We start from the raw sequence: 26,550 nt of genomic DNA, 5'->3' as shown, positions 1-26,550 counted from the left end.
GAGGAGGAAACGGCAACCCACTCCAGTAGTCTTGCCTAAAAAAACCCAACAGAGCAGCCTGTTGGGTTACTGTCCACAGAGACCCGAAGTGTCAGACACGACTGAATGACTAAGCACATGAGCATGGTTTCTAAGCAGTTGATCTGCTTTTAGAATCTAAAATCAGATTCTAGATTCATGGCTGGGTTCCATGTTCTGGGTCTGTGGTTCTAGGCTCTTATCTAGACCCCAAACAAACCCAGCTAGCACCCTGGATTGTACACAGGGCTAGACTCTGGAATTCACTTGGCAGAAGAACCAGGAAGGAGCCACTCACGGGCGGGCGCAGTGAGCAGCGGTGATGACCCACTGGTCGGACAGCAGGGACCCTCCACAGAGGAAACGATGCAGCGGGCCTTGCAGGAGGGCTGCCTGCCACGGTTGGGAGCTCTGGGTGCAAGTGTAGCCACCAATTATCTTGTTCTCATTCCCTTGGTTCTGGGCCACGGCTAGGAGAAGGCAAGGGTGAGCTGGAGTAGGGGGAGCAGGTAAACAAAGGCTCTCCACCCAACCCCTAGCTCTCAAGGATGTCCGGAACCCACAAGTCCCCCCTATGTTGCCTAATCCTTAACCCATCTATCTTTATGTACCCCCACCCTGTATGAGATATACCCAACAGTGCCCCCAGTACTGTCCCAACACGACCAGGGAGTTTTCTGACACCCCCTCACCCCCAGGCACCCCCATAGCACCTATTATGAGGTCCCAGAACCACCTCATCCATGGTCCCGACACTACCGCCCCTGACTCCGCTCTCCTACGCATGCTTTCTACGATCACTTTATGCAATACACCACAGCTCCGCTCAGCTATCCTCCAGCACCATCGGGGAGCTCCCTGTCCCTTCCCCAGACTTCTCGCTCTGTGTGTGGTCCCCCAGGATCACACAGGGCCCCCAGGTTCCCCCCCTCCGTACACCCACTCTTCATGCCACACCACTCCCCCGCCAGGAACCCACCACCCCATCATCATTTCTGCTGTCACTTCTGATTAGTTCTTCCCTAACACAATCAACAGGGCTTCAGTGGTAAAGAATCTGCCTGCCATTTAAGAGACAAAGGATCGATCCCTGTGTTGGGAAGATCCCCTGGAGGAGGAAATGGCAACCCAGTCTAGTATTCTTGCCTGGGAAATCCCATGGACAGAGGAGCCTGGTGGGCTACAGTCCACGGGGTCGCAAAGAGGCGGACACGGCTGAGCGAGTAGACGACAGCGCAGTCAGCAAGTGTCCTGCTGGTACTTTCTCATAAGACTCGGTCAGGACCTGACTGTTCTGCTCAGTTCCTCCCTTGATTTCTCACTATCTCTTGATGTTGTTCAGTTGCTCAGTCATGTCCAACTCTTCACCATCTCCTACAAGTTCCTGGACCCTGCGATATTCTAACACCTCCACCACTTAGAACCTGGGCCTTCCTCTAGCACGCTCCTCAACCATGGTCCCCAGACTATCCCCCACCCCTTCTTGCCAGGTGAGCATCTCAGGTCCCCAGGGCCCTTCCCCATCTCCCTGTCCCTTCTCAAAGTTCAGCCCCCCGCCCACCCACTGTCTTACCTACAGCCAAAATCTGAAGAGCCATCAGCAGGAGGAACATTCTGAGGGCTGGCGGCTGGATTCTGGCAAATGCAGAGAGAAAGTGAGGGTCAAGGAAGCTGCAAGAGACCTAGAGGTTATGGGTCAGAGAGGCTCTTAGAGACTGAGACGCTTAGGGACCTGGTTGGGGGACAGAAGAGAGGCCAGAGACCAGGAGGGCGGGGTCTGGGGCAGGGAGTGCTCCTTGGTGGCTGGAGAGGATGCTGAGAAGGGCTCAGGGCTTGCCTTGATGTCTCCTGTCTGGTGGAGTGGGGGTGGCGTCTGCCTTCCTTGTCACTCGCCAAGGCCTTTTATCCCTGGTCTGAGTAGCTGGCCCTGCTTCTTCCTCCACCCTTCTGAGGTTTTTTTTTTTCCTTTTTTTTTTTTTTTTTTTTATTGCCTATTTCCCACTCCAGGATCCCCATCCCATCTCCTCCCATCTCCTCTCTGGCCAGAGAAGCAGCCACAATTGTTCATGAGAACCTGCCTACCTGGCGGGGGAAGGTGTTATAATCTGGGAGGAACCCAGGGAGGGGGGAAGTCCCGGGCAGGGTGGACAAGTGGGGTGGGGGGGGGGACTTGGGGGAAGGTGCTGGGAGGGGCCGGGAGAGGGAGGGACAGGGGCAGAGAGAGAGAGAGGCTGCCCCGGGAGCAGAGTGAGGTGAGGAAATGTGAGAGAAATAGCAACAGGAAGGCAGAGGGCGAGGGAGAGGAATACGGCCCAGAGAGACCTGGGAGAGGTGGGGAGACTTTAGGGAGATGGAGACTAGAGATCAGGAAGGAGGAGGCAGACAGAAAAAGGCAGGATGGGTGGGGGCGGGGCGCAGCGACAGGGATTCACGGAGAGATGAGTGTGGGAAAATGAGAGACAGAAGCAGAGAAACAGAAGGAAGGAGGGGAAGACAGAATGGACAGAGGCAGAGAGAAGGAGGAAAAAGCACATAGAGACACAGCAGCAGAGGTGCCCCACCCCCACACACATGTGAGGGATGGCAGCGGAGAGGACCGGGAGGCCCAGGGATGGCGAGGAAGGATGTGGAGATCCGACACGAGACCGGGCAGAGGACGGGGGAGAGGGAGAGGGAGTGGAGGTCACGGAGGGCCCTTGAGAAAGAGGGGCGACGGGGAGACAGAGATGAGAGGTGACAGCCGCAGAGGAACAGAGAGGGGCTGGGAGTGGGGCTGGGGGCTGGCAGGAGACGGGAGGAGCTGGGGGCACCAAGGTTCTAGGCGGCCTGTCTCCCACACGTTCTCATCCTGTGGTCCTCGTGGCCCTGAAAGGTGGGGGAGCAGGGGCCCCGGCAAGGAGTGGGGAAGGGAGGGTCAGGGCAGAACTGGTGCCCCCCAACTCAGGCTCTGCAGAGAGGTCAGGGGAGAGTGGGACAGAAGGACCCAGAGAGAAGGGGAAGGGACCCAGACAGAGTGGGGACAGAGACCCAGGGAGAGCAGGAGAGATGGAGTGATGAGATGGGGAATGGGCCTGGGTTTGGGGGACCCATCCTAACTGTTGGGCAGGGCCCTGCCACCCTCAGCCTCTCCCCCAGCCTCTTAAATTCCCTAATGACGGCAGTGTGTCTCAGGGCAGTCTGGACCACCTCACGGTGACTCAGGAGGTCAGCTGTCTGCACTCTCCCCGCCGCCCCCCAGTCCCCCCAGTCCCCCCACCCCAACCCCGGGGGTCTGGCTCCCAAACCACTTTCCTCCCCTCCCCACCTGGACTGCTGCTCCCCCGCCCCCCTGCAGAGGCGCTCAGCGCCCCCTTCAACTGGCTCTGCAGAGAGGCCACACTGCTTGGGGCTGAAAACCTTGGTTCAAGCCTTGGTAGACCAGAAGGGTGAGATGCACAAACTAGAAGCCCTTCCGCCAAGAAAGAATTCTCTGGGGACAAGGCGGGGGTGGGGAGGGGTGGGGGGGTGGGGGTGGAACAGGCAGCTGCTCTGTGAGGGCTCAGATGCTGTAGTGGGTTTTGCTGTTGCTTTGGCATGCAGAATCTTAGTTCCTTGACCAGGGATTGAACCCCTGTCCCCCGTGCATTGAGAGCATGGAGGTTTTTTGTTTTTTTATTTTTTTAATTTTAATTTCATTTAATGTTTTACATTCCATTTTATAATTTATTTTTAATGGGAGGATAATTGCTTTACAGTGTCAGTTTCCGCCTGTATAACGACGTGAATCAGCCTTATGTATGAATATGTCCTCTCTCCCGAGCTTCCCTCCCGCCCCCGTCCCACCCCTCCAGGTCATCACAGAGCACTGGGCTGAGCTCCCTGAGCTATAAAGCAGCTTCCCACTGGCTATTTCACACGTGTGCGCAGTCGTCTCTGACTCTTTGCGGCCCCAGGGACTGTAGCTCGCCAGGCTCCTCTAGCCTCGACCTTCTCCAGGCAAGAATACCGGCGTGGGTTGCTGTGCCCTCCTGCAGGGAATCTTCCCAGCCCAGGGATCGAACCCCTGTCCCCAGCATTTGCAGGCGGATTCTTCATTGCTGTACTGCCAGGGAGGCCCCAGAAGACTGTAATTTGAAGGACTCACAGGGATCCTCTGCTGAGCTGGAAGATAAACCCGAGATCTCCTCTTCCCCGAAAGAATACGCAGCTTAAGCAGAAGGCCTCAGTGAGACCCAGGGAGCCCAGGAAAAACGTACTGGGGACGTGGCCACAAAGAGGGCTCAGCTCACTGCCTTATCTCCCCACTCCAGCCCCGAGCCCCCTCAGCATCACTGCTGGGTTATCTGTCCCCTTCCAGCCACACTCCGTCCTGGGCTGCCCTGCTCCCACTCCACCCATTATGGGGGTCCTCAAAAAATATTTGATGAATGAATGAATGGACACATGGCCACAATCCTTTCCTTCCAGGAGCTCACTGTCTGGCAGGAGAGGCCAAAGAGGCAACGGGGGAAACTCAGTCCAGTGTGACGCGTGTTCTGATTGGATGGAGGGGACTGCTGAAGGTTCTGATGAAGCCTCAGGAGTGGGCAACGGGCTCCCAGAGGGTGGGCTTTCTAAGTCGGGCCCTGCGGATGAGTCGGAGCTCACCAGGGGCATGGACGCAGTGAGGAGAGCAGCTCTGAGTACGGCTCTTCAGACGGGAGGACGGGGCAGAGCTCAGAGTGCTAGGGGGAGAAGGGATCCCCCAGTGATTCTCAGCGGGGGAGAGAAGCGCCCTTAGGGCCGTCACTGCAGACCTGGGCTGCCTCTGAGGGGAGCTGTCTGGTTAGAGACAGTGGTGGGGTGTCACTAGCACCGATGGAAGGTGCTGGAAACCGGAGCGCTGCGGCACTCATGTGAAGTGATTGAATAGAACGAAAAGACCTGGGGCGTCTGCTCTGGACCCCAAGGAAGACCCCCAGCTTAGGGGTCAGGGGGCTGAGAAGGAGAAATGGAAGAGCTAAGAAGGAAACCAGGAGAGGGTGGCATCAGGGAAACGGAGATGAATTTTAAGAAGAGAGTGGTGCCGGAGTCAACACATGAGACCCTACCCCTAACAAGGCCGTAAGGGAGAAAACCTGACGGGCAAGGGATTTCGAAAAGGCCAGCTCATGAGATCCCACCCATGACAAGGTCATGAGGAGAAAGCCTGGCAGGCAAGGCAGATCAGGTTTTCAGGGATTTCAAAAAGCTGCCCCCAGCTCTCACCTTAAAGATGATATCTGTCTTTCTGATGCCTGCCTCAGTGGACTCTGACACAGGCAGGAAGGCCTTCCCCGATCTCTTCCCAAATAAGAATCAATTTAGAACTTTAATCAATAAGTTTCCCAGGTGGTGGTATTTTATGAGATTATTCAGGGTGAAAGGAGTGTTTTAATTCAAACTCCTTTGCTGGTAGTTTGTTAGCCAAATGAATTTATGCCCTTGGTACTAATTTGCATGATTGCTTATAATATCCTAATCATAAAATAGCATAAAGAGCCTGATTATATAAAAGCCCTAATAGACATAGAGCCTTTTTAAGGGGTAAAGGAGTCCTATTAGAAAACATAAGAAAAATTATTCTATAGGTGGTTATTGGGTTGAGATTCGCTTGCTGTGTTTTTGCTCTTAATGTGCTAAGGCTGTGTTATAGAAGCCATTGTTAATATAGTTAAAGATCCAGAGAAATAAGGACTTAGCCCTAGTGTGGTAGCAATGAGATGGTTGTTAATTGTCAGTCAGGAGTGCTAGGCAGAAGCTGCCTCACCAAAGTCGCAGAGTCGGTGTGGGGTAAACTTTTTAGATAAACACAACTGACAACTTCTGCAGAAGGATTAATTTTTGTGTTAACAAGGTTATACTTCTACTCTGTACTGTTGCCCTATGAGACTGCTACCTTTCAGTTAAAGTCACCAGAAAAACAGAAAATAGGTTTACATTCACCTGACCTGCATAAAATGTTAATAGTCCCCAAGGCCAGAAGATAATGTACGAGACCCTCATAAACAAAGAAGTGTGCAGAAAACACCCTGGTTTCGTGAAGGACAAGCTGATGTAATGTTAAACTATCTTCCCCTTAGAAATGTACTAACTTAGGGTATAAAAGCTATGGTAAAAAATAAAACATTGCCAGACTCTGACAGACTCTGCACCCCCCGTCTGGTCACTCTCTCTCTCTCTCTCCCTTGCAGACTCGGCCCTATCAAGGCTGGTCACACGTGTCTTCTCTCTCTCTCTCGCCGATGCCGTTCATCCTGAGGGTACCCCCTGGATCCTGTCGAGGCTGGACCCCGGCAGAGTGGCACGAAGGTTGGACCCAGTGAGGTGGCCACTGGCACTGGGGGCTTTTTCTGTTTCTTGTTTTTTCTTCTAGCCTCGTGGCATGTGGCATCTAACTTCCCCGGCCAGGATTGCACCCGGGTGCCCTGCAGTGGAAGGTAGATTCTCAACGCATGGATCACCAGGGAAGTCCTCATTCACAGCATTGAGTGTACAGTCCAGTGGCAAGAAATACTTTCACTTGGTTGTGCAACCATTACCGTCATCTGTCTCCAAAACCTTTTCATCTCCTCTGACTGCAGGTCTGTCCCCATGAAACACCAGCTTCCCATCCTCCCTGCCCCAGGCCCTGGTAGACTCCATTCTACTTTCTGTGTCTATAAATTTGACTACTCTGAAATAGGTATTTCACATTTCAGTGAGCATAGTGCCCTCAAGGTTCACGTGGATGCTGTAACGCATCAGAATTTCCTTCCTCTTTAATAATTAATCCGGTTATTTCCTCTTTGGCGGCACTGGGTCTTCACTGTTGCACGCGGGTTTCTCTAGCTGTGGTGAGTGGGGGCTCCTCTCTCGTTGCGGCGTGGGGGCTTCTCACTGTGGTGGTTTCTTTTGTTGCGGAGCACGGGCTCTAGGGAGCACAGGTTTCAGGAGTTGTGGTGCATAGGCTTAGGTGCTCTGTGGCGTGTGGAATGTTCCCAGACCAGGGATCGAACCCATGTCGCCTGCCCTGGCAGATGAATCCTTAACCACTGGACCACAGGGCAGTCTCCCTTTCTTTTCTCTTCTCCTTCCTTTCAAAGGCTGGATCACACACCTTCGTATGGATGGGCCACGTTTTGTGTATCCAGGTAACTGTTTTTTAAGAGTTATTTTGGGCGCGGGTTGTTGACATTTTAGGGACGAGTGTTTACGTATAGATTTTGGCTCTGCTGGGGCTTTGCTGCAGTGCGTGGGCTTCTCCTTGCGGTGGCTTCTCTCGTTGCGGAGCAGGGGCTCTGGGCACGTGCGCTCAGCAGTTGCAGTCCCCGCGTCTACAGCACAGGCGCAACCGTTGTGGCGCGCAGAGTGTAGCTGCCCCGTGGCACGTGGGATTTCCTGGTGGTCCAGTGGTTAAGCAGCCACCTGGCCACGCAGGGGACACTGGTTCGGTCCCTGGTCTGAGAAGATCCCAGGTCACTTTCTTAATATGGGTTAGTTTCTTTCATCCCTCCTTCCCTCCCCCCGCCTTCCTCTCCCTCCTTCCCTTCAACAAATATTTTTTGAGTACCTGCTATACATCAGTCATGGTTCTAAGGGACTATATAGTCCATGGAATTCTCCAGGCCAGAATACTGGAGTGTGTAGCCTTTCCCTTCTCCAGGGGATCTTCCCAACTCAGGGGTCGAACACAGGTCTCCCGCATTTGCGGGTGGATTCTTTACCAGCTGAGCCACAGGGGAAGTCCAACAATACTGGAGTGGGCAGCCTTTCCCTCCTGCAGGGGATCTTCCTGACCCAGGAATCGAACCAGGCTCTCCTGCATTGCAGGCGAATTCTTTACCAACTGAGCTATCAGGGAAGCTGGCTAAGCGCTGAGGATATGGCATATGCCTCACTGATACTTAAATCCTGGAAGCAAAAGAAAGTTAAATTAATACATAATATCACAAGTCATGAGTGCTAAGAAGAATAAGAAAGCCGAGAGGAGACTTCCCTGGTGGTCTAATGGTTAAGACTTCATCTCTATCTGTAGGGGGCGTGGATTCGATCCCTGGTCAGGGAAGATCTAAGATCCCACATGCCTACACAGGCAAACAAAACAAAAGGAGACCAAAACATAAAACAGAAACAATATTGTAACAAATTCAATAAAGACTTCAAAAATGATCCAGATTTAAAAAAAAAATCTTAAAGCAAGCAGGGAAGAGGTCAGGGTCGGGGGAAGGCGCTCTTTGAGCAAAGACCTGAAGGTCGGGAGGGACATGGGGGTGGGGGTGGGGGGACAGTGTGGGGGGATGGCAGCACCTGCGAAGGTTCTGGGCTGTAAGGGGGTCTGATGCGCCTGGGGACCAGCGAGGAGGCCAGTGTAGCCGGAGAAGCTGAGCCAGGGGAGAGAAGAGAAGGGGATGAGTGCAGTGAGGTGGTGGGGAGTCCACCCTCCCTGGGCTAGGTACCATCCTGAGCCGGTTTTACAGCCTGAGGAAGGAGGCTGGGGGAGTGGGGAGTGGCCCGTCCGAGGTCAATCCGCGGGTAAGCGCCGGAGGGGCTCCGGACCCCCTGAACCCTCTCTGTTGTCTCCGTGATTTGAGCGTCAGTTTCATCTGAGTCTTTACTTGTGTGTCCAATGCCGTTTTAACGCATGTTTCGTCAATTACCTCGCCGAACCCTTCCCACGGCCTCGTGAGAAAGATGTTTTTATTATCTTCCGCACGCAGGTGGGGAAGCGGAGTCGCCCGTCCACGGTTACGCAAAGGGGAGCAGTGGCACAGCCATCCGAACCCAGGCGGCGGGCTCTTCCCCACCGCAGGGAGCCGGATGCCTGAGAACGCAGGGGCGGAGGGTGAGCCGCCCCGACGGGGGGATTAGCCGCAGACAAAAGGAAGGACGCCTCTCCCATTGTTCGGAAGGAAGCAGGAAGGGGTGGGGGAGGTTGGCGGGTGGGGGTCAGATGGCCAGGAGGCTCGGGCCAGCTCATCCTGTCTCCTGGGGCACCTGCTTGGGGAGGTGAGGGTGGCGGCTAGGTTCCCAGGTGAGGTTGGCGACCAGGAATTTAACAGCGGCCTCTTCGGAGCAGCTGAATGGCTCTTGTTCTGTTTGCCTCCAGCAAAGAGCAGGCGCGTGCAGGGCTGGGTGACTGGGGGGAGGGATGCTGAGAGTGGGGCGATTAAGACAGTGGGGGGCCCCTAGGGGCGTTAAGAGGGCAGACTGTGAGTGTAAAAGAGGTGCAGACGGAAGGGGCTTTGTTGGTGGAGGGCTCGGGTCGTCTTGGAGGTGGACAAACAGGTACGGCAGAGCTCTGGAAGCATGGGAGGGAGGCTGTGGTCAGGGAGTGGGATGTGGGATTTTGTGGGGTTTTAGAGGTGGAGCTCCTCTGGATGCAGATAGAGGCCAGGGTGTGACCTTGGGAATGAGTGATGGGCCAGGTAGACTCTGGCCACCTTTGGGGACTGTGAAACCCCCCAGGGGGCGGGGGGGGGGTCCTCTCTCCGGGGGCTCCTGACTCCCTGTCAGCAAATGCCTGTCTCGACCTCCACTTATAAATACAAATCTGGCAGGTTATCTAGGACTTTGCCTGCGTTATCACCTTCAATTCTTGCAAGAGCCCTATGAGGTTGGGCTTAGGGCTCATGTTAGGATGATGGGAGAGATGAGGAAGCCGGGTTCTCAGTAGTCCTTTGTGCAAATGGCATTAGCTGGGATCAGAATTTGGGTCATCTGGCTGTTAAATGCTACGCCATTCAGTCCCTAAATCTGTCTCCATACCGTTCATGGGCAAGGAGTTCTCCGCTGCCTCCCTGTCTCCTGATACAGCCCCATAGAGTCCCTGCAAGGAATGCTTCTGGGATGTGCAAATCCCCCCTGGAACTTCCCTGGTGGTCCAGTGGTTAGGACTTAACTCTTTGATTTCAGGGGGCATGGGTTTGATCCTAGGTCAGGGAACTAAGATCTTCTTGTTGTTCAGTCACGAAGTCCTGTCTCACTCTTCGTGACCCCATGGACTGCAGCACGCCAGGCCTCCCTGTCCTTCACCAACTCCAGGAGTTTGCTCAAAGCCATGTCCATTGAGTCGGTGATGCCATCCAACCATTTCATCCTCTGCCGCTCCCTTTCCTCCTGCCCCCCATCTTTCCCAGCATCAGGGTCTTTTCCAATGAGTCACCTCTTCGAATCAGGTGGCCAAAGTATTGGAGCTTCAGCATCACTCCTGAGATCTGCACGCTGCCAAAAAGACAAATGAGCCAGTCCCTGACCTTTGCCTTCTGTCCCTGTCAGCTCTTGGCTGACAGTTTCTCTCGTGCCTCCCAAGCGCCACATCTCACTTATTCCCTGCACCAGCCCTAGAGGTGCATATAATCACTCCCATTCTACAGATGAGGAAACAGAGAAAGAAGGTCAGTTGCCCAACAAGCTAGAGGCGGAGCTGGGACTTGAACCCCAGCCTGTCTGGCTCCATGCCCCTCTGCTGCTGACCTCACGTGTCCCTAGGATTACCTAGTCTCTCTGGATAATCCCTGAGATGGCTCTGAGTCAGCACCTGTATCTGCTACGTGCCAGGCAGCTTCCATATGCATGCCTGGGCGCCCCTGATGCCCCGTCAACAACCAGCGAACAGCCCTACCCAACCTCCCTCTCCCGTCTCCATCATCAAGCACTTGTTTCCCTTTGTAGGTGATGACACCACCCTCTCCCCAGTTGCTTCTGTCAAGGGCTGGGAGTGGTCCTTGATCCCACCCTCACTCCCACTTCCCACTTTGGCAATTCCTGTCACCTTAGCGCCAAAATAGACATCAAACCCACCCACTTGCTTCCGCTCACTCATCCTCTTCCAGGTTACCCTTATCTCTCACCTGGACAGGTGCCGTAGCCTCTAAACTCGTCTCCCTGCTTCCAAATTTGAACCCCGTTTCCACCTCCCCCCCCACGCCCACCCCACACTAAGTCCATTCTCCACTTGGCAGGCAGTGCGTTCTTAAAATATAAAATGGTGTCATGTTAGAATCTGCTTAAAACCCATCTGTGATTTCCCACTGCAGTTATAATAAAACCTAAACACTTCCAAGGCACCCTGTGCCTGGCTTTCTGCCCGTCTTGCCAGCCTCACCATTCTACCACGCGCTGTGCCTCAGACCCCCCAGGCTTCTTTGGTTTTGCTGACACGGTAGGTGCGCCCCCCCCCCCCCACCTCACTGCCTGTCTTTGCTGTTCCCTCCCCCTGGGACACACTTCCCATCACTCTGCCCATGGTCGCTTTCTCTGGAGTGGACCTTCCCTTCTGGTTTCTGTCTCAGCCCCGTGCTGCTTTCCTTTCCTCGTTTTAATCTATAATTGCCTTACGTGTTTGCTTCCTTGTTTATTGTTGCTGTTGTTTTCTTCTTTATGGCGTTTATCACGGTCCGATGTCCCTCATCTTTTATTTACTTCCTTTTCTGTGTAGTCTGTCTCCCACAGTTTGAGTGCCAACTCTGACAGGGAAGGGGGGTTTGCCTGCTTTCTCTGTTTCTTTTCCCTGGCATGTAGTATGTGCTCAGCACACTTTTATGGACTGAAGGAACATTTCTCTCAATCAAACCAAGGCTTCATGAAGGCAGGGACCCTGTCTAACATGCTCACCGCTGAATTCTTAGAGCCCACTCTGGTCCCTGACATGTGAAGCGCCTCTGTGAAAACAGACTAGATGAGATTAAGGCTATCGAGAGACTTCTCCCCAGAATCTCTGCACCTGATGCCTCTACATCTTCAGACCTGACAGTAGTCTCCAGTTACCCATCCCTGGGAGAGCACACACAGGGGGGAACATGGGGAAGCCCATCTTTCTGAGATTGGGCCCCATCCTTGCAGGAAAGAATGCTTCTGACTCCAGGTGGTAACCCTAGGGTATGGGGATTTCTGGATTATCAACTTGGGTCCTTTCCCAGACATTCAATAAGCCTAAAGGACCCCTTATGTTTATGTAGGTCTTCTCCAAGGTCTTCCCTGGTAGGTCAGCTGGTAAAGAATCCTCCTGCAGTGCAGGAGACCCCAGTTTGATTCCCGGGTCATGAAGATCCCCTGAAGAAGGGTTAGGCTACCCACTCCAGTATTCTTGGGCTTCCCTGGTGGGCAGGGAATCCACTTGCAGTGTGGGAGACCTGGGTTCGATCCCTGGGTTGGGAAGATCCCCTGGAGGAGGGCATGGCAGCCCACTGCAGTATTCTTGCCCAGAGAATCCCATGGACAGAGGAGCCTGGCGGGCTACAGCGCATGGGGTGGTGGCACACAGCACGGCCTTGTCCAAGGCCACGGGCCTCAGCAACACCCTGCCCTGCCCTCCATGTTTACCACGCTTTCTCTCTCAGCGAGACTCCTGTGATCACCACTGCCATCTGCCTAAGTGGCAAAGATCTTTATTTCCGTTTAGGAGAAGCTTCTCTTGTATTTACAGGGTTTTTTTGGTTTGTTTTTGTTTTTGGTGGGGTGTGTGTGTGGAGGGGTTATGCAGGAGCTCTTACACTTATAAAACAACACCTTAGACTTGAGCAGGATTTCAAGGTTTCTTACATAGTCCTCATATCTGTTCCCACCATCCCCAACTGCTTATGGCTTTGGCTTCTTCCTGGCCTCCTTGCTTTTAAGTTTCCCCACAGTCCTCCTAGAGGCAGTAACAGAAGGCTTAAAAAAGTGTTTTTTTTTTTTTTTTTTTTTTTAGGTTTTGGCCCTGGCCTGAGGCATGCGGGATCCTGGTTCCCCGACCAGGGAACGAACCTGCGCCCCTCTGCCGAGGAAGCACCGAGTCTTAACCCACTGGACCGCCAGGGAAGTCCCCAGAAGGCTCTTTTTGACACTTTTTCAACAAGCCTTGTCAGCTCTAAGCCCTCTGCCTTGTGCGAGGGCATTCTGACCCTAGGGGGTGCGGGTCGCCGCCCACCCGCTCCGGCTAGTCCAGCACCAGAAGCAACCATTCCTCCCCTGGGCTCAGGAGTTCGCGGTGCGCCCTGGCCGGCAGGCCTTTCCACCGGCTGTTTTCTCTGCCACAGGTGCAGTCGTTCCCCTCCCACCCCTTTCCCGTGCTCATTCTTACTCATCTGGATCCTGGTTTAAACACTACCTCTTTCAGAAAGCATTCCGCGACGCCCCACGCTGAGTTAGCTGCCCCACCTCCGGGCTCCCCTCTGCCCTTACTGATCTCCGCCTTAACGCCCATCCCTCTGGGTCTTGATTTGCCAGAGTCGGTGCGCACTGCCTCCCGCCATCAGACAGGGAGCCCGTTGAGGGCAGGGACTGGGGCTGACTCAGCTCTGTTGCCCCACGAACCCCCTGCAGGGCCTGGCTCCTGGGAGGTGCCTGGGCAAATGTTTGTCTCCTGAATAAAGGATGATCCTTATCGCTCCTCTGTTCCCAAATCTCGGTGGCTTCCCGCCCCTGCGACCTGGCCCTCTTTCATCTCTCCTCCACTCGCCCACCTCCGTCACTCCTCTGCCTCCCTTGGAGTTTGCACGTGCGGTTTCGCAGCCAGCAAAGAGGTCTTCCCCAGGGTCCACCCTACTTAAATGTTTGACAGGACCGATCAATTTGACATGATTGATCAGTTTATCACCATCTGAAATACTACCTATTCTACTTAGTTTCCTCCTTTTGGGGCCTCTCTCGTGAGGGTGGGCTTTTGTTTTGTTCATTGCTGTCACAAATTGAGTGCTGCATAAATAGTTGCAGAATGAATGGATGGATGGACAGACACATGTCTGTCTTTGGGTCTTGGAATCTTCGGGTCATGGAATTTTTCCAGTGTTCATATGGGGCCTTCAGGTTTCTGCCAGACTGTGTCTCTCGCCCTTGGATCAAGGCTGGCTGGGGCCAGAGGGGCCGGTTTTGGGGGGTGGGGGGCAGGCGGGGAGAGGGAGGAGGAGGCAGCGGATTTCACCAAGGCCGCGCGTTAGGAAACAGACCTGTTCTAAAGAGCCGGCCATCGGATGCACGGTGTGATCACACTGCCATCTTGTGGCTGGAGCTGAGAACAGCGTCTTCCTCAGCTTCTCGAGGCCCTTTGGTCCCATTTGCGACAGAACTTTGGTTGAGTCTCAATGGAGATAGACTGTTACATACACACAGAATTTTGAATACTTAACTATAAAAAAAAGGTTAAATTTCTCAAGGTTTAGAGATAAGATTTGATAGACAGAGTGCCTGAAGAACTATGGACGGAGGTTCATGACATTGTACAGGAGGCAGGGATCAACACTATCCCCAAGGAAAAGAAATGCGAAACAGGAAAATGCCTGTCTGGGGAGGCCTTACAAATAGCTGTGAAAAGAAGAGAAGCTAAAGGCAAAGGAGAAAAGGAAAGATGTACCCATTTGAATGCAGAGTTCCAAAGAATAGCTAGGAGAGATAAGAAAGCCTCCTCCAATGATCAATGCAAAGAAATAGAAGAAAACAATAGAATGGAAAAGACTAAAACTCTCTTCAAGAAAATTGGAGATACCAAGGGAAAATTTCATGCAAAGATGGGCACAATAAAGGACAGAAATGGTATGCACCTAACGGAAGCAGAAGATACTAAGAAGAGGTGGCAAGAATACACAGAAGAACTATACAAAAAACATCTTCATGGCCCAATAATCACGATGGTGTGATCACTAACCTAGGGCCAGACATCCTGGAATGTGAAGTCAAGTGGGCCTTAGGAAGTGTCACTATGGACAAAGCTAGTGGAGGTGATGGAATTCCAGTTGAGCTATTTCAAATCCTGAAAGATGATGCTGTGAAAGTGCTGCACTCAATATGCCAGCAAATTTGGAAAACTCAACTGTGGCCAAGGACTGGAAAAGGTCACTTTTCATTCAAATCCCAAAGAAAGGCTATACCAAAGAATGCTCAAACTACCGCACAATTGCATTCATCTCACACACTAGTAAAGTAATGCTCAAAATTCTCCAAGCCAAGCCTCAACAGTATGTGAACTGTGAACTTCCAGATGTTCAAGCTGGATTTAGAAAAGGCAGAGGAACCAGAGATCAAATTGCCAACATCCATAGGATCATCGAAAAAGCAAGAGAGTTCCAGAAAAACATCTACTTCTGCTTTATTGACTATGCCAAAGCCTTTGACTGTGTGGATCACAGCAAATTGTGAAAATTCTGAAAGAGATGGGAATAACAGACCACCTAATCTGCCTCCTGAGAAATCTGTTTGCAGGTCAGGAAGCAACAGTTAGAACTGGACATGGAACAACAGACTGGTTCCAAATAGGGAAAGGAGTATGTCAAGGCTGTGTATTGTCACCCTGCTTATTTAACTTATATGCAGGGTACATCATGAGAAACCTTGGGCTGGATGAAGCAAAAGCTGGAATCAAGATTGCTAGGAGAAATATCAACAACCTCAGATATGCAAATAACACCACCCTTATGGCAGAAAGTGAAGAAGAACTAAAGAGCCTCTTGATGAAAGTGAAAAAGGAGAGTGAAAAAGTTGGCTTAAAACTCAACATTCAAAAAACTAAGATCATGGCATCTGGTCCCATCACTTTATGGCAAATAGATGGGGAAACAGTGGCAGACTTTATTTTTTTGGGTTCCAAAATCACTGCAGATGGTAATTGCAGCCATGAAATTAAAAGATGCTTGCTCCTTGGAAGGAAAGTTATGACCAACCTAGGCGGCATATTAAAAAGCAGAGACATTCCTTTGTCAACAAAGGTCCATCAAGTCAAAGCTATGGTTTTTCCAGTGGTCATGTATGGATGTAAGAGTTGGACCATATAGAAAGCTGAGCACTGAAGAATTAATGCTTTGAAACTGTGGTGTTGGAGAAGAATCTTGAGAGTCCCTTGGACAGTCCTTCCCTTCATTGGAAGGACTGATGCTGAAGCTGAAACTTCAATACTTTGGCCACCTGATGTGAAGAACTGACTCAATTGAAAAGAGCCTGATGGCGGGAGGAGAAGGAGACGACAGAGGATGAGACAGTTGGATGGCATCACTGACTCCGGGAGCTGGTGATGGACAGGAATGTTTGGTATGCTGCAGTCCATGGGGTCACAAAGAGTTGGACACGACTGAGTGACTGATATGACTGACACACAAAAATATTAATATTTTGGATATTTGTTGTTGTTCAGTTGCTAAGTCATGTCTCTTTGTGACTGCATGGACTGCAGCACGCCAGGCCTCCCTGTCCATCACCATCTCCCAGGGTTTACTCAAACTCATGTCCATTGAGTTGGTGGTGCCATCCAACCATCTCATACTCTGTTGCCCCCCTTCTCTTGCCCTCAGTCTTTTCCAGCATCAGGGTCTTTTCCAATGAGTCAGCTATTTGCATCAGGTGGCCAAAGTGTTGGAGCTTCAGCTTCAGCACCAGACCGTCCAATGAATATTCAGGACTGATCTCCTTTAGGATGGACTGGTTTGATCTCCTTGCAGTCCAAGGGACTCTCAAGAGTCTTCTCCAACACCACAGTTTAAAAACAGCAGAGCACAGTCCAGTGCTCCGCCTTCTTTATGGTCCAACCCTCACATCCATACATGACCACTGGAAAAACCATAGTTTTGACTCTATGGACCTCTGTCAGCAAAGTGATGACTCTACTTTTTAACACACCATAATAAAATATATTAATAACATTTCACCTCTTTTCTCTCCTCTTTAAAAATATGACCAGGAAACCAGATCTGAAAGAGACACGTGCACCCCAATGTTCATCGCAGCACTGTTTATAATAGCCAGGACATGGAAGCAACCCAGATGCCCATCAGCAGACGAATGGATAAGGAAGCTGTGGTACATATACACCATGGAATATTACTCAGCCATTAAAAAGAATTCATTTGAATCAGTTCTAATGAGATGGATGAAACTGGAGCCCATTATACAGAGCGAAGTAAGCCAGAAAGATAAAGACCATTACAGTATACTAACACATATATATGGAATTTAGAAAGATGGTAACAATAACCCTATATGCAAAACAGAAAAAGAGACTCAGATGTATAGAACAGACTTGTGGACTCTGGGAGAAGGCGAGGGTGGGATGTTTCAAGAGAACAGCATTGAAACATGTATATTATCTAGGGTGAAACAGATCACCAGCCCAGGTGGGATGCATGAGACAAGTGCTCGGGCCTGGTGCACTGGGAAGACCCAGAGGGATCGGGTGGAGAGGGAGGTGGGAGGGGGGACTGGGATGGGGAATACATGTAAATCCATGGCTAATTCATTTCAATGTATGACAAAAACTACTGTAATGATGTAAAGTAATTAGCCTCCAACTAATAAAAATAAATGGAAAAAAAATAAATAAAAATATGGCCATACGAAATCTTTAAATTACATATATGGCTCATATTATAAATATATTTCTGGTGGTTAGTGTTGCTGTAAACTACAACAGAAATCTAATCAACCACCCGCCTCCTGATGTGAAGGGAGCAACTCGATTAAGAAAAGTCCCTTGTCCAAAACCACAAGGTGAATCAGTGGCTGACATGCAACAAGGGCCCAAGTCCCCTGGCTTCCAGCAGGCGGCACAGTGAAAAGGGTGAATAGCCCCAGCTTCTTCACTGATTTACTACTGTGTGACCTTGGGCAAGTCACTTCACATCTCTCAGCCAAAAATTTACTATTTGTAAAACTGGGGATCAAAACACAGTCTATCCTATCGCTGAGCTTAACGCAAGGAAGGAGTGCTCCGCAAGGGCCTGGCAAACTAGGACTGGGACATGGGCTCCCGCCTAAGCGAGACCTTGCAGGACCCGCCCTGGCAACCACCGCATCTCGACTCTTGCTCTTCTCCCCGCTGCCCTCTGCTCTGGCCACACCACCTGCCTGTCATTTCCTGGACTTACCAACTTTATTCCCACCCTTGGCCTTTTGCATCAGCACTTCCTTCTGCCTGGAAAGGTCTTCCCCAAGATGGCTCTATGATTTTTTTTTTGTTGGCTGCCTTTAGTCTTAGTTAACTCAGGATCTTTTGTTGCAGCCCCAAGACTCTCTAGTTGTGGTGGGTGGGCGCAGTGTTGTGGTGAGGGTGGGGTGGGGGGACTTAGTTGCCCCCTGACGTGTGAGATCTTAGTTCCCACACCAGGGATCGAACCCATGTCTCCTGCATTGCAAGGCAGATTCTTAACCACTGGGCCACCAGGAAAGTCCCGATAGCTTTATGATCCACTCCTTTGCTTCACTCAGGTCTCTGCTCAAATGCAACCTCCTCAGAGAGGCCATGACCTGACCACCATGGACACTGGCGCTCACTATCTCCCTCTCTAATCCTGCTTTATTTTTATTGGTTGTGTTAATCACTACCTGACATTATATATTCATTGACTTATTGTCTGTTTCTCCCAGACTGTGAACCTCATGGCGCCTGGGGCTGTTGTCTTTTGCTCACTGCAGTATTTCTAGCCTTTGGCACATGGGCCACAGATGAGGTGCTCAGTAAGTGTTTGTTGAAGGAATAATTAACCTAATGCTCGATTAATTCACAGGGGGCTCTGAGAACATCTGTTCCCAGCCCTCCAGCCCAATCTAAATAGGAAAAGAGAGACCCAAAGAGTGTGGATGGCCAGAGGACAGGACCCAGCGGCTGGGGTTTGGGAGAGTCCCAATGTCCTGGGCTGGGCAGGGTGGGAGGAGAGATTCAGGGACGCTTCCAGGAGGCCCCTGGAGGATGTTGAGTGGGAAGATAGGAAAGGAGGGCGTTTCTAACAAAGGAGCAGCCCAGCAAAACTTGGAGGTGGGGCTGAGGACGCCAATACTGCCCAGGAGTCAGGCAGTTTCTGAGCCTCACGCCTGTCTGGATCGGCAGGGCAGCAACCCCGAAATCGAGCGCCCCCTGGTGGCCAAATCTTAGTGTGAACAGTCAAGTAGGACACATTTATTGGGCGCTTTTATCAAACATTCAAAACAGTGCTTTGGTGGGAGGGCTTGATTCCATTGTCAGCGGAGAAAATGGAAGATCCGAGAGGTTGAGTCACTGTCCCAAGCTCACCCAGCTCTGCCTCTAGAATCTGGTCTGGAGAGCCGTCCCAGTTGCTCTTCATCCATCCGAGATTCAGGTGGTAGTGGGAATAAGGACTAATTCTACCGTCTTGAAGAGCCCCAGGAGGGCCTGGGTGAGAGCCCCCAGGTGGGGCTCCAGAGAGGTGACCTCGGGCCAGTTATGGGCCTCGGGCTACAGCCAATGAGATCGTGGTGCGGGTGAAAAGAGATGGCCCAGCGCCTGCAGTACACACAGCGCTCACACAGAAACACCATGAGTGCTGTAACTGACATGTCCATCCAGGCGCGTGGGTGTGCTTTTCCTACTGCAGGCAAACACGAACACCAGGCAGGCAGTAGGCGATCGAGAAGGGTTAGGGCCATCTGAGCATGCTCAGATCCCACAGAGGTACAGGCAAGCAGCCCCCTAATTCCCACTCGCTCAGGAATGGAAGGTCGTTTAGTGCTTCCCTCTCTGAGACCCAGGAGTCCCCGGCCCCCAGACCCAGGAGCCCAGAGCCCCAGTGTCTGCAGGATCGCAGGTAACAGGTTCCGTCTCTCTCCCAGCTGCACACGAAGGCCGGGCTCAGGTAACTCGGGTTCATTCCGTGGCATTTACAGGCGGCCCCGCGCCCCCATGGCGCCGGATCCTGGCAGGGAACTGGAGTCTCTAGAAGTCGGGGACCGACTGGGAAGTCGGCGGTCGGGATGGCTGCGGCTCCCGCGGCGGCCCCTCCTCGTCCAGCCCCCGGCGGCCCTTGCCGATGGCCAGGCGGGGCCGGCCGCGGTTCAGGCCGTCCAGGAGCGCGCAGGCCTGGCAGAGCGTGCGGCTGGCCAGCGCCCCGCAGCGGGAGCAGGCGCCGGGCGGCGGGGGCCGCGCGGCCGGGGCCAGCGCCAGGCGCTCGGCCGAGTGCACCAGGTCCAGCACCGCTGACGGCCGCGCCGCCTCCAGCATCTTGAGCAGGTCGCGCGCGTGGCCGCGGAAGGCCTCGGGCGCGTACACGCACTCCTCGGAGAAGTAGTCGAGGCGGCGGAAGTGCGCGTACAGCACCACCTCCTTCTGCGACGCCAGCTGCAGCGGGCGGCAGCGCGGCAGGGCGCCCCCCTCGCCCGGGGAGCCCAGGCCCCCGCCCCGCGCCAGCCGGCCCGCGTCGCCCCGCAGGAAGTTCATGAGCACCGTCTCCGCCATGTCGTCCGCGTTGTGTCCTGGGAGAGGGGAGACGGGACCCGTGAGGAGGGGGCCGCGGGAGGAGACCCCGGGGCACCGCGGGGCGGCCTGGGGGAGGCTGCGGGGGGACCCGGCGAGAAACGAGAGGGCGACGCACCCAGGCTCCCTGGAGCAGCCCGGGTGCCTCACTTACCCCCACTTATCGCAGACCAGGCCCTCTGCTAGCGAGTGAAAGTCCTTTAGGCTACAACCATCATTTCAGAGCCTCCCTGGTTGCACAGAAGGTAAAGAATCTGCATGCAGTGCGGGAGACCTGGGTTTGATCCCTGGGTCAGGAAGACTGTCATTTCAGTCTCAGTTAAAAGTGTACTTCAGAGAATTCCCTGGCGGTCCAGTAGTTAGGATTTTGTGCTTTGGATGCCGAGGGCCCAGGTTCAATCCTTAGTTGGAGAACCAAGATCCCACAAGCCCAAAAGACACCCCGCCCCCACCCCCCCAACAAAAAGAAAAATGTACTTAAGACTACACGGAAGTCATTTAATGGAAATTGGAAAGAAGGCTGTTGTGGTAAGCAGAATCCCCCACCCCCTCAACCTGAACATATATTGGGTCCCATGGCAAAAGAGATCAGGACCGCATACAGAATGAGGGTTACTAATCAGCTGATCTTAATACAGGGAGAGCGGCCTAGCTGAGCCAAGTGGGCCCCAGGGTAATGACGTGCTAAGTCGCTTCAGTGGCGTCCGACTCTTTGTGACCCCAAGGAGTGTAGCCCACCAGGCTCCTCTGTCCATGGGATTCTTCAGGCACGAGTACTGGAGCGGGTTGCCGTACCCTCCTCCAGGGGATCTTCACAACCCAGGGATTGAACCCACCTCTCTTTATGTCTCCTGCATTGGCAGGCGGTTCTTTACCACTAGCGCCACATGGGAGGCCCAGGGTAATGACAGGGGTCCTTAAAGTCAAAGAGTCAGGATGGAAGATGTGGGGACACAAGCAAGGTCAGACGATGTAAGATGAGAAGGACTCAGCTGCTGGCTCTGAAGCTGGAGGAAGGAGGCCTCCAAGAGGCAGCCTCTAAAAATTGGAAGAGGCAAGAAAATGGACTTTCCAGTAGATTCTTCAGAGGAATGCCGACCAGTGAGACTTCTGCCTGAACCTTAATCTCCAGAACTGCAACCTGATAATTTGTGTTGTTGTTTTTTCTCATTGATGTTGCTTTAAGCCACTCAATTTGTGGTAATTTGTTACAGCAGCCACAGAAAACTCATAGTTGTTGACACAAGTGCCTTTGATGGCACAGACTGCAATGTTTTTGTGTTATCCTTGTTTAGAGACCAGGGAGAAAGTAATGAAATATTTACACAGCGTTTTAAAAAAAAAAAAGCACTGATTCTCTCCACCATCGTCTCTCACCTGGCCCACCCGCAGCGGCCACCCTCCAGGCTCATCTCCTTTGCTCCGTCCTTGCCTCTCCAACCCAGGCTCCTCACCCCTGCCCTAGTGTACTTTTCAGAGCCTTTGTCAGGCCCACCCATTTCCCCATTGCTCAAAGGATCAGATGTTAACGCCTCACCATCAAAAGGGGAATGCGGATCCGAGCTCCGCCCACTGCTCTGGTCTTCCTGGGGCCCCTCAAACTGGCCTCGGCACAGATGGTTTCCCTCATGGTTCCCTCTGCCTGGAACAACCTCCACCCACCTCAAACACCACTCCTCTTCACCCCCTCACCCAGAGCCCTCGGATCTCGAAAGCCCTTCCTCATCCCCTCTCTCCTCACCATAAGGTCCTCTTTTTGCACCATGTAATTTTTTCCAGTAACATTTATGATCGTTTATCATTTTATATTTGAACTGTGCAAAGGTACGGGCTTGGGTCAGTCTTAGGCATCGCTGTATTTTCAGCCATAGCCCGATGAGGATGATGTGAGCATATATAATACAAATGTGTGTAATACGTACTCTATATATTAATAACAGCTTGGATCTGGCATTTAGTAGAAGCCCAGTTGTTGTTTGTTGAAGGAATGGATGAGAGCGAGAGAAGACAAGAGAGTTATGGAAAAGAAGAGATGGCAACAAGAAAAAGAAGTTACGAGGCAGAGATACTGTCCAGAGACAGAGATGGATTCTGAAGAGAGACAGCTGGGGGCCATGAGACCGAGAGTATTAGAGACGACTAAAGATAAGACTCAAAGACCTAATCCCCAGAGACTAACCTCTGTCACTCGCTTCTCCCATCGCCCACCCTCCCTTCCAAGCTACGTAGACCAAGACAGCTGCCAAGACTCGAAGTCTTTGTGATGCACAGCCCATCCTGTTTCCCTCCGCCCCCACCACCCCGCCATGCTGGAGCATGCGCACATCCCCTTTACCGTGTTCGGTTCTTTCCTCTAGGCCATTCATAGTCTCCATTACGCCTTGGGCACGCACTCCAGCCCCCTTACGGCGCCCGAAGCTCTCCCGCGCAGGCGTCCCTCCCACCACGCCCCCTCTGGGCCGCGCCTGCGCTCACCGGTCACGACGTGCGTGGCTCCCACGAGGCGCGCCCCTTCCTCCAGCGCGCGGCGCCGCAGCACCCCGCAAAAGGTGCAACAGGAGCGGCTGCGGCCGGAGCCGGCCGTGCTGCGGGCCACGGCGTCCATCGTCCAGCCCCCGAAGAGGTCCGCGTAGGCCACGACGGTGAGCGGGAGCTCCCAGCGCGCCGCCTGCCGCCGCACGGCCGCCAGCGCCGCGTCCCGGTAGCCGCCGATTCCCTCGTCCACCGCCACGAGGTGCAGCGAGATGTCCAGGCGCGGGGCCAGCTCGCGCAGCACGTGCGCCAGCACCGTGGAGTCCTTGCCGCCCGAGGCGCCCACGGCCACCACGGCGCCGGGCGGCAGCAGGCGGCCCGCGACCACCGTGTGCAGCACCTCGGCCTCGAAGGCGGCGCAGAAGCAGGCGCCGCACAGAGCCTGGCCCGAGCGCGGACGACGGAGGGCGGCGCGCGCCTTGTTGCAAGAGGCGCACTGCGGGGCGGGCATCGTGGGGTCCTGGAGAGGCGGGAGGGGTCGGTTCTCCTGGATGGGTGGAGAGGGGAGGCAGGTTACACGTGGATTCCGGGTTGCGGGTCGTTGCTTACAGAGGGTAGTGTCCCTGCCGAGAATAGTGGGGACCAGGTAGGCTTCTTCCGGAGTATTTGCAGTAATGAGTAGTTTAGTCGCTAAGTCGTGTCCGACTCTTGCGACCCCTTGGACAGTAGCCTGCCAGGCTCCTCTGTCCATGGGATTCTCCGGGCAAGAATATTGGAGTGGGCTGCCATTTCCTTCTCCATCTTCCAGAGTAAGGGAGGGTTATATGTATACAGTTGACCCTTGAACAACGCGAGGATTGGGAGTACAACCAAATTCCACATTAACTTTGCGGTCGGCCTTCCATATCTTCCCTGTTCCAAGTCCAAGGATTCAACCAAACTGCGGATGGTGTAGTATTGTATGTATTTATTGGGGAAAAAAAAAACTGAGTCTCAGTGGAGCAGTTCAAACTCATGTTGTTCAAGGGTCAACTGTTTGACACTTGAAGGTTTGAGGAGGTTTGAGGAGGCTAGTGCCTCCAGGAAGGCTTCTTGGATTACACCCATTACACACCAAGGAGAGAGAAGTAGCTGGTTGGAGGTGAGGGGTGGAGGGGAGGGGTAGAGATAGGCAAGTTAGGTCGGATTCTGTTTGGAGGAATGGAGGTGCATATTAAGGACACATTTCACAGTCTCCAGGGAAGCCACACCTCTTACAACCCTAATCAGAAGGACAGGTCGCTGACCTGGGCTTCCAGGGCTGCTAAGAGAGCTTGGGAAGGGTCAATGATCTAAGAATAGAAGGAGGCAAGGGGACTGCTGGCAGTTCTGTTAGGGGAAGGGGGATAAACAGGAAAGACCAACTGGACTTTCACTTTGGTGGGGTGGGATGCTTTCTCTAGGAATGGGTTCCGATTGTATCCTCTGAAAGGCAGGGCAGTCATCTCAGAATCTCCCGCAAGCTTCTGTGGCCTTATCAAGAGGTGGATCAGCCCATCTTTGACTCCTTCTGTTTCCCCCACCTCACTCCTCCATACCCAGCCAAGATTCCCTTGGACCCACCTGCGGGGGGAACCCATCAGACTGAGTCCCTCCCCTCCAAGGCACCATCATCTCTGGGCTGGACTATCATAGTGCAGTAGCTTCTAAGCAGTTCACCCTGTTTCCAGGATTTCCCATAAAGTGTGGAATCATTTTATGTGACTCACGTGCTTACTGCCTGTAACACCAGTTAGGGGCCAGTGCAACTCAGCTGTCTGACAGGCACCGCAGAACCCAGATTCCCGATTCCCCTTCCCAGACTGCTCTTTTAAAGGGCAGCTCTCTCCCTCCAGCTACTCAGGGCAGGAGCTTTGTGTCCCAGGACACTGGACTGCTTTCTCCATCCCTCTTAACTCTCCCTGTAGGTGATTCCAAATTGCAATGTTAGGTCCCAACCTTTCCTCCAAATGCCCCACTGAGAATGCACTGGGGCATGTCCTCAAACCTCAAACCCCATACATCCAACCAGAATGGAGAAATTCCTGTTTGTAGCTTTAAAACAGACCCAGAAGCCCAGCACGCCTTAGCATCTACACAGCTGCAACTCTGGTCTGAGCCATGTCTCTCTCCCGGTTACCGCAGGAGGCTCCTCCTCCATCTCCCTGCCCTCCCCTTCCCTCCTCTGCACATGCAATTGTCCACAAAACAGCCAGTGAGATCCTGCCCAGGGTCTTCTCTACATCCTCCCATGCATCTCACCTCACCCCTGCCTCTGGCTTGATTCTCTCTCTCTCTCCTGGCTTGCCTCCTGCTCAGCCTCTTTTGGAGAGGCACTTTCATGGTTCCTGCCCAGCTCATTTTCCTTGTGGCTGACTGAATCACGATGTTCATCAGGCTTGTCCTTCAAATGTCCCATTGAAGATACCCACTGGTTCTCTAGAATTCTAGGTACCCAAACTGACCAGTCCCCTGCTCCCCACGGAGAAACCTGTTCTTGCTCAGCTGTTCCCTGCTTGCTGAGAGTACCACCTCTCCACCCAGCTCCTCCGTAGGGCACGGCATAAAGTCACTCTGGACTCATCTCTCTTCTCCCCCTAAATCTACGGTCACTAGGTCCCAGGAACCTGCCTCCTGAATGAGGAAGACTCTGCCAGGAAATAAGTACAGATTTTCAGAGGCTCATAGGCCATGATACAGCTTTAATTTTAATTAAGAGAGAGATTGAAACCATGGGAGGGTTCTGTGCAAAGGAAGCATATGATCTGATTTAGGTTTTAAGTCTCCCTTTGGCTGCTGTGTGGGGAACAGACTCTGGCAGGCAGGGGGGCTAGAGAGGAGGCCAGGGCAGTAGTCAGTGAGATGAAGTTGGCCTGGACTGGGGTGTTGGCAGTGGCCATGACAAGAAAAGGTGGGGTTTTGGATCTATTTTGAAGGTAGGGTCCGTAGGACTTGCACAAGACTTGGATTGGGGTGGAGGGTGGGGGCATGAGAAAAGAGAGGAATGAAGAATGATTTGAAGGCTTGGGCCTGAGTACCGGGGAGGACGATGGGAACATTCAGTTGTGGAGGAGGCTGGCTAGAATTCCATTTGGACACGTCAGATTTGAAACGTGTGTTAAGCATCTTCCCCTCGAAGATTTTATAGACCCCAGGCTGGCTCACGCACCCTCTCTGGGGTCGCAGAGCCCCTTGTATGCCTCCATCCCAACCGGATCACGACGCTACCCTTCATGGTGACAGGCCTGTCTCCCTTCCCGTGTCCTGTGAGCTCACTACAGGTAGGGAAGGACAGGGTCTGCCTCAGCCACCACTGACTCCCCCTGCCTTGCAAGGGATTTGGCAAAGGATCGGGGCTCAGGAAAGATCTGTAGGCTGAGGGAATAAGTGCTCCCAGAAGGCGGGGCCCAGATCCCAAGTGTGCCTCCGTATCGCAGCTTTGTCAGAATGATGGGTAGTGTGTAACATCATTCTATCAAGACACAGGTTTCAGGACAGCGTAGGGACCTCCTGGAAGTATCCAGTTGGAGGTGAGGGCAGGGAAATAGTCGAATTTCCCCGAGCCCACCGAGGGGAGAGGGGTGGGAGGGCCAGAGACAGGCTGGACCGCGGAGCCCACAGTGAGGATTCCGGCCAGTAGGCCTCTGGGATACAAGCATTGGTAAGTCAGAGGCGAATGTTATCACTAACGGAGAGTTCCTCAACCCTCACACGGCACCGCGACAAAGAGCGGGCGCTCTGGGGCCGACCAGCTCCGGGAGAAAATAACTCACCTGAGGAGAACGCGGTGCTGGATCGTCCAAACTGCCTAACACGCGGAACTCCTGTACGGAAGTGGCTCCGAGACTACGACTCCCACAAGGCTTTGGGAGCTGTCTTGCCTACGGCTCCCAGAGCCC

At 53.1% G+C, this 26,550-nt stretch overlaps 2 protein-coding genes and 1 long non-coding RNA gene across 4 annotated transcripts in view; 1 reads left to right on the top strand and 2 right to left on the bottom strand.

The window, feature by feature from the left end:
• The window catches only part of KLK14 (kallikrein related peptidase 14), a 26,126-nt gene extending 3,411 nt beyond the window's left edge, over window positions 1–22,715 (bottom strand). The window contains exons 1-3 of one of the 2 annotated variants that reach the window (XM_070450405.1): window positions 22,637–22,715; window positions 1,592–1,653; window positions 317–488 (exon numbers count right to left, since the gene is read on the bottom strand). In XM_070450405.1, the coding sequence (XP_070306506.1) occupies window positions 317–488; window positions 1,592–1,631 (212 nt within the window). In that variant the 5' untranslated portion in view covers window positions 1,632–1,653; window positions 22,637–22,715. Of the gene's footprint in view, window positions 1–316; window positions 489–1,591; window positions 1,654–13,922; window positions 18,748–22,636 lie in introns of those variants that run through there. The other variant, XM_070450406.1, reaches the window with a different exon arrangement.
• LOC139029802 (uncharacterized) lies at window positions 8,507–16,643 on the top strand. Its single transcript, XR_011482009.1, has 2 exons — window positions 8,507–8,839; window positions 12,686–16,643. It is a non-coding gene; the product is annotated as an uncharacterized lncRNA (long non-coding RNA).
• LOC110135460 (cytoplasmic tRNA 2-thiolation protein 1) lies at window positions 18,823–26,550 on the bottom strand. The gene is made up of 3 exons (XM_020890513.2): window positions 26,425–26,550; window positions 22,637–23,180; window positions 18,823–20,160 (listed from the first exon to the last, which is right to left on the bottom strand). Exons 2-3 carry the CDS (start codon window positions 23,142–23,144, stop codon window positions 19,625–19,627), a joined length of 1,044 nt encoding a protein of 347 aa, XP_020746172.2. The 5' UTR covers window positions 23,145–23,180; window positions 26,425–26,550; the 3' UTR covers window positions 18,823–19,624.

The sequence above is a fragment of the Odocoileus virginianus genome, chromosome 20 (assembly GCF_023699985.2).
Source record: "Odocoileus virginianus isolate 20LAN1187 ecotype Illinois chromosome 20, Ovbor_1.2, whole genome shotgun sequence".
NCBI lineage: Eukaryota > Metazoa > Chordata > Mammalia > Artiodactyla > Cervidae > Odocoileus > Odocoileus virginianus.
The sequence above is the reverse complement of the archived record's forward strand: the minus strand, read 5'-3'. Positions and strand labels throughout refer to the sequence as shown.

Excerpts from the sequence above, each read along its gene's own strand:
- LOC110135460 (XM_020890513.2), bottom strand. The coding sequence starts at position 23,144 with ATGCCCGCCCCGCAGTGCGCCTCTTGCAACAAGGCGCGCGCCGCCCTC. Across the intron at positions 20,161-22,636 it reads AGCCACGCACGTCGTGACCG|GACACAACGCGGACGACATG; the intron begins GTGAGCGCAGGC and ends CCCCTCTCCCAG.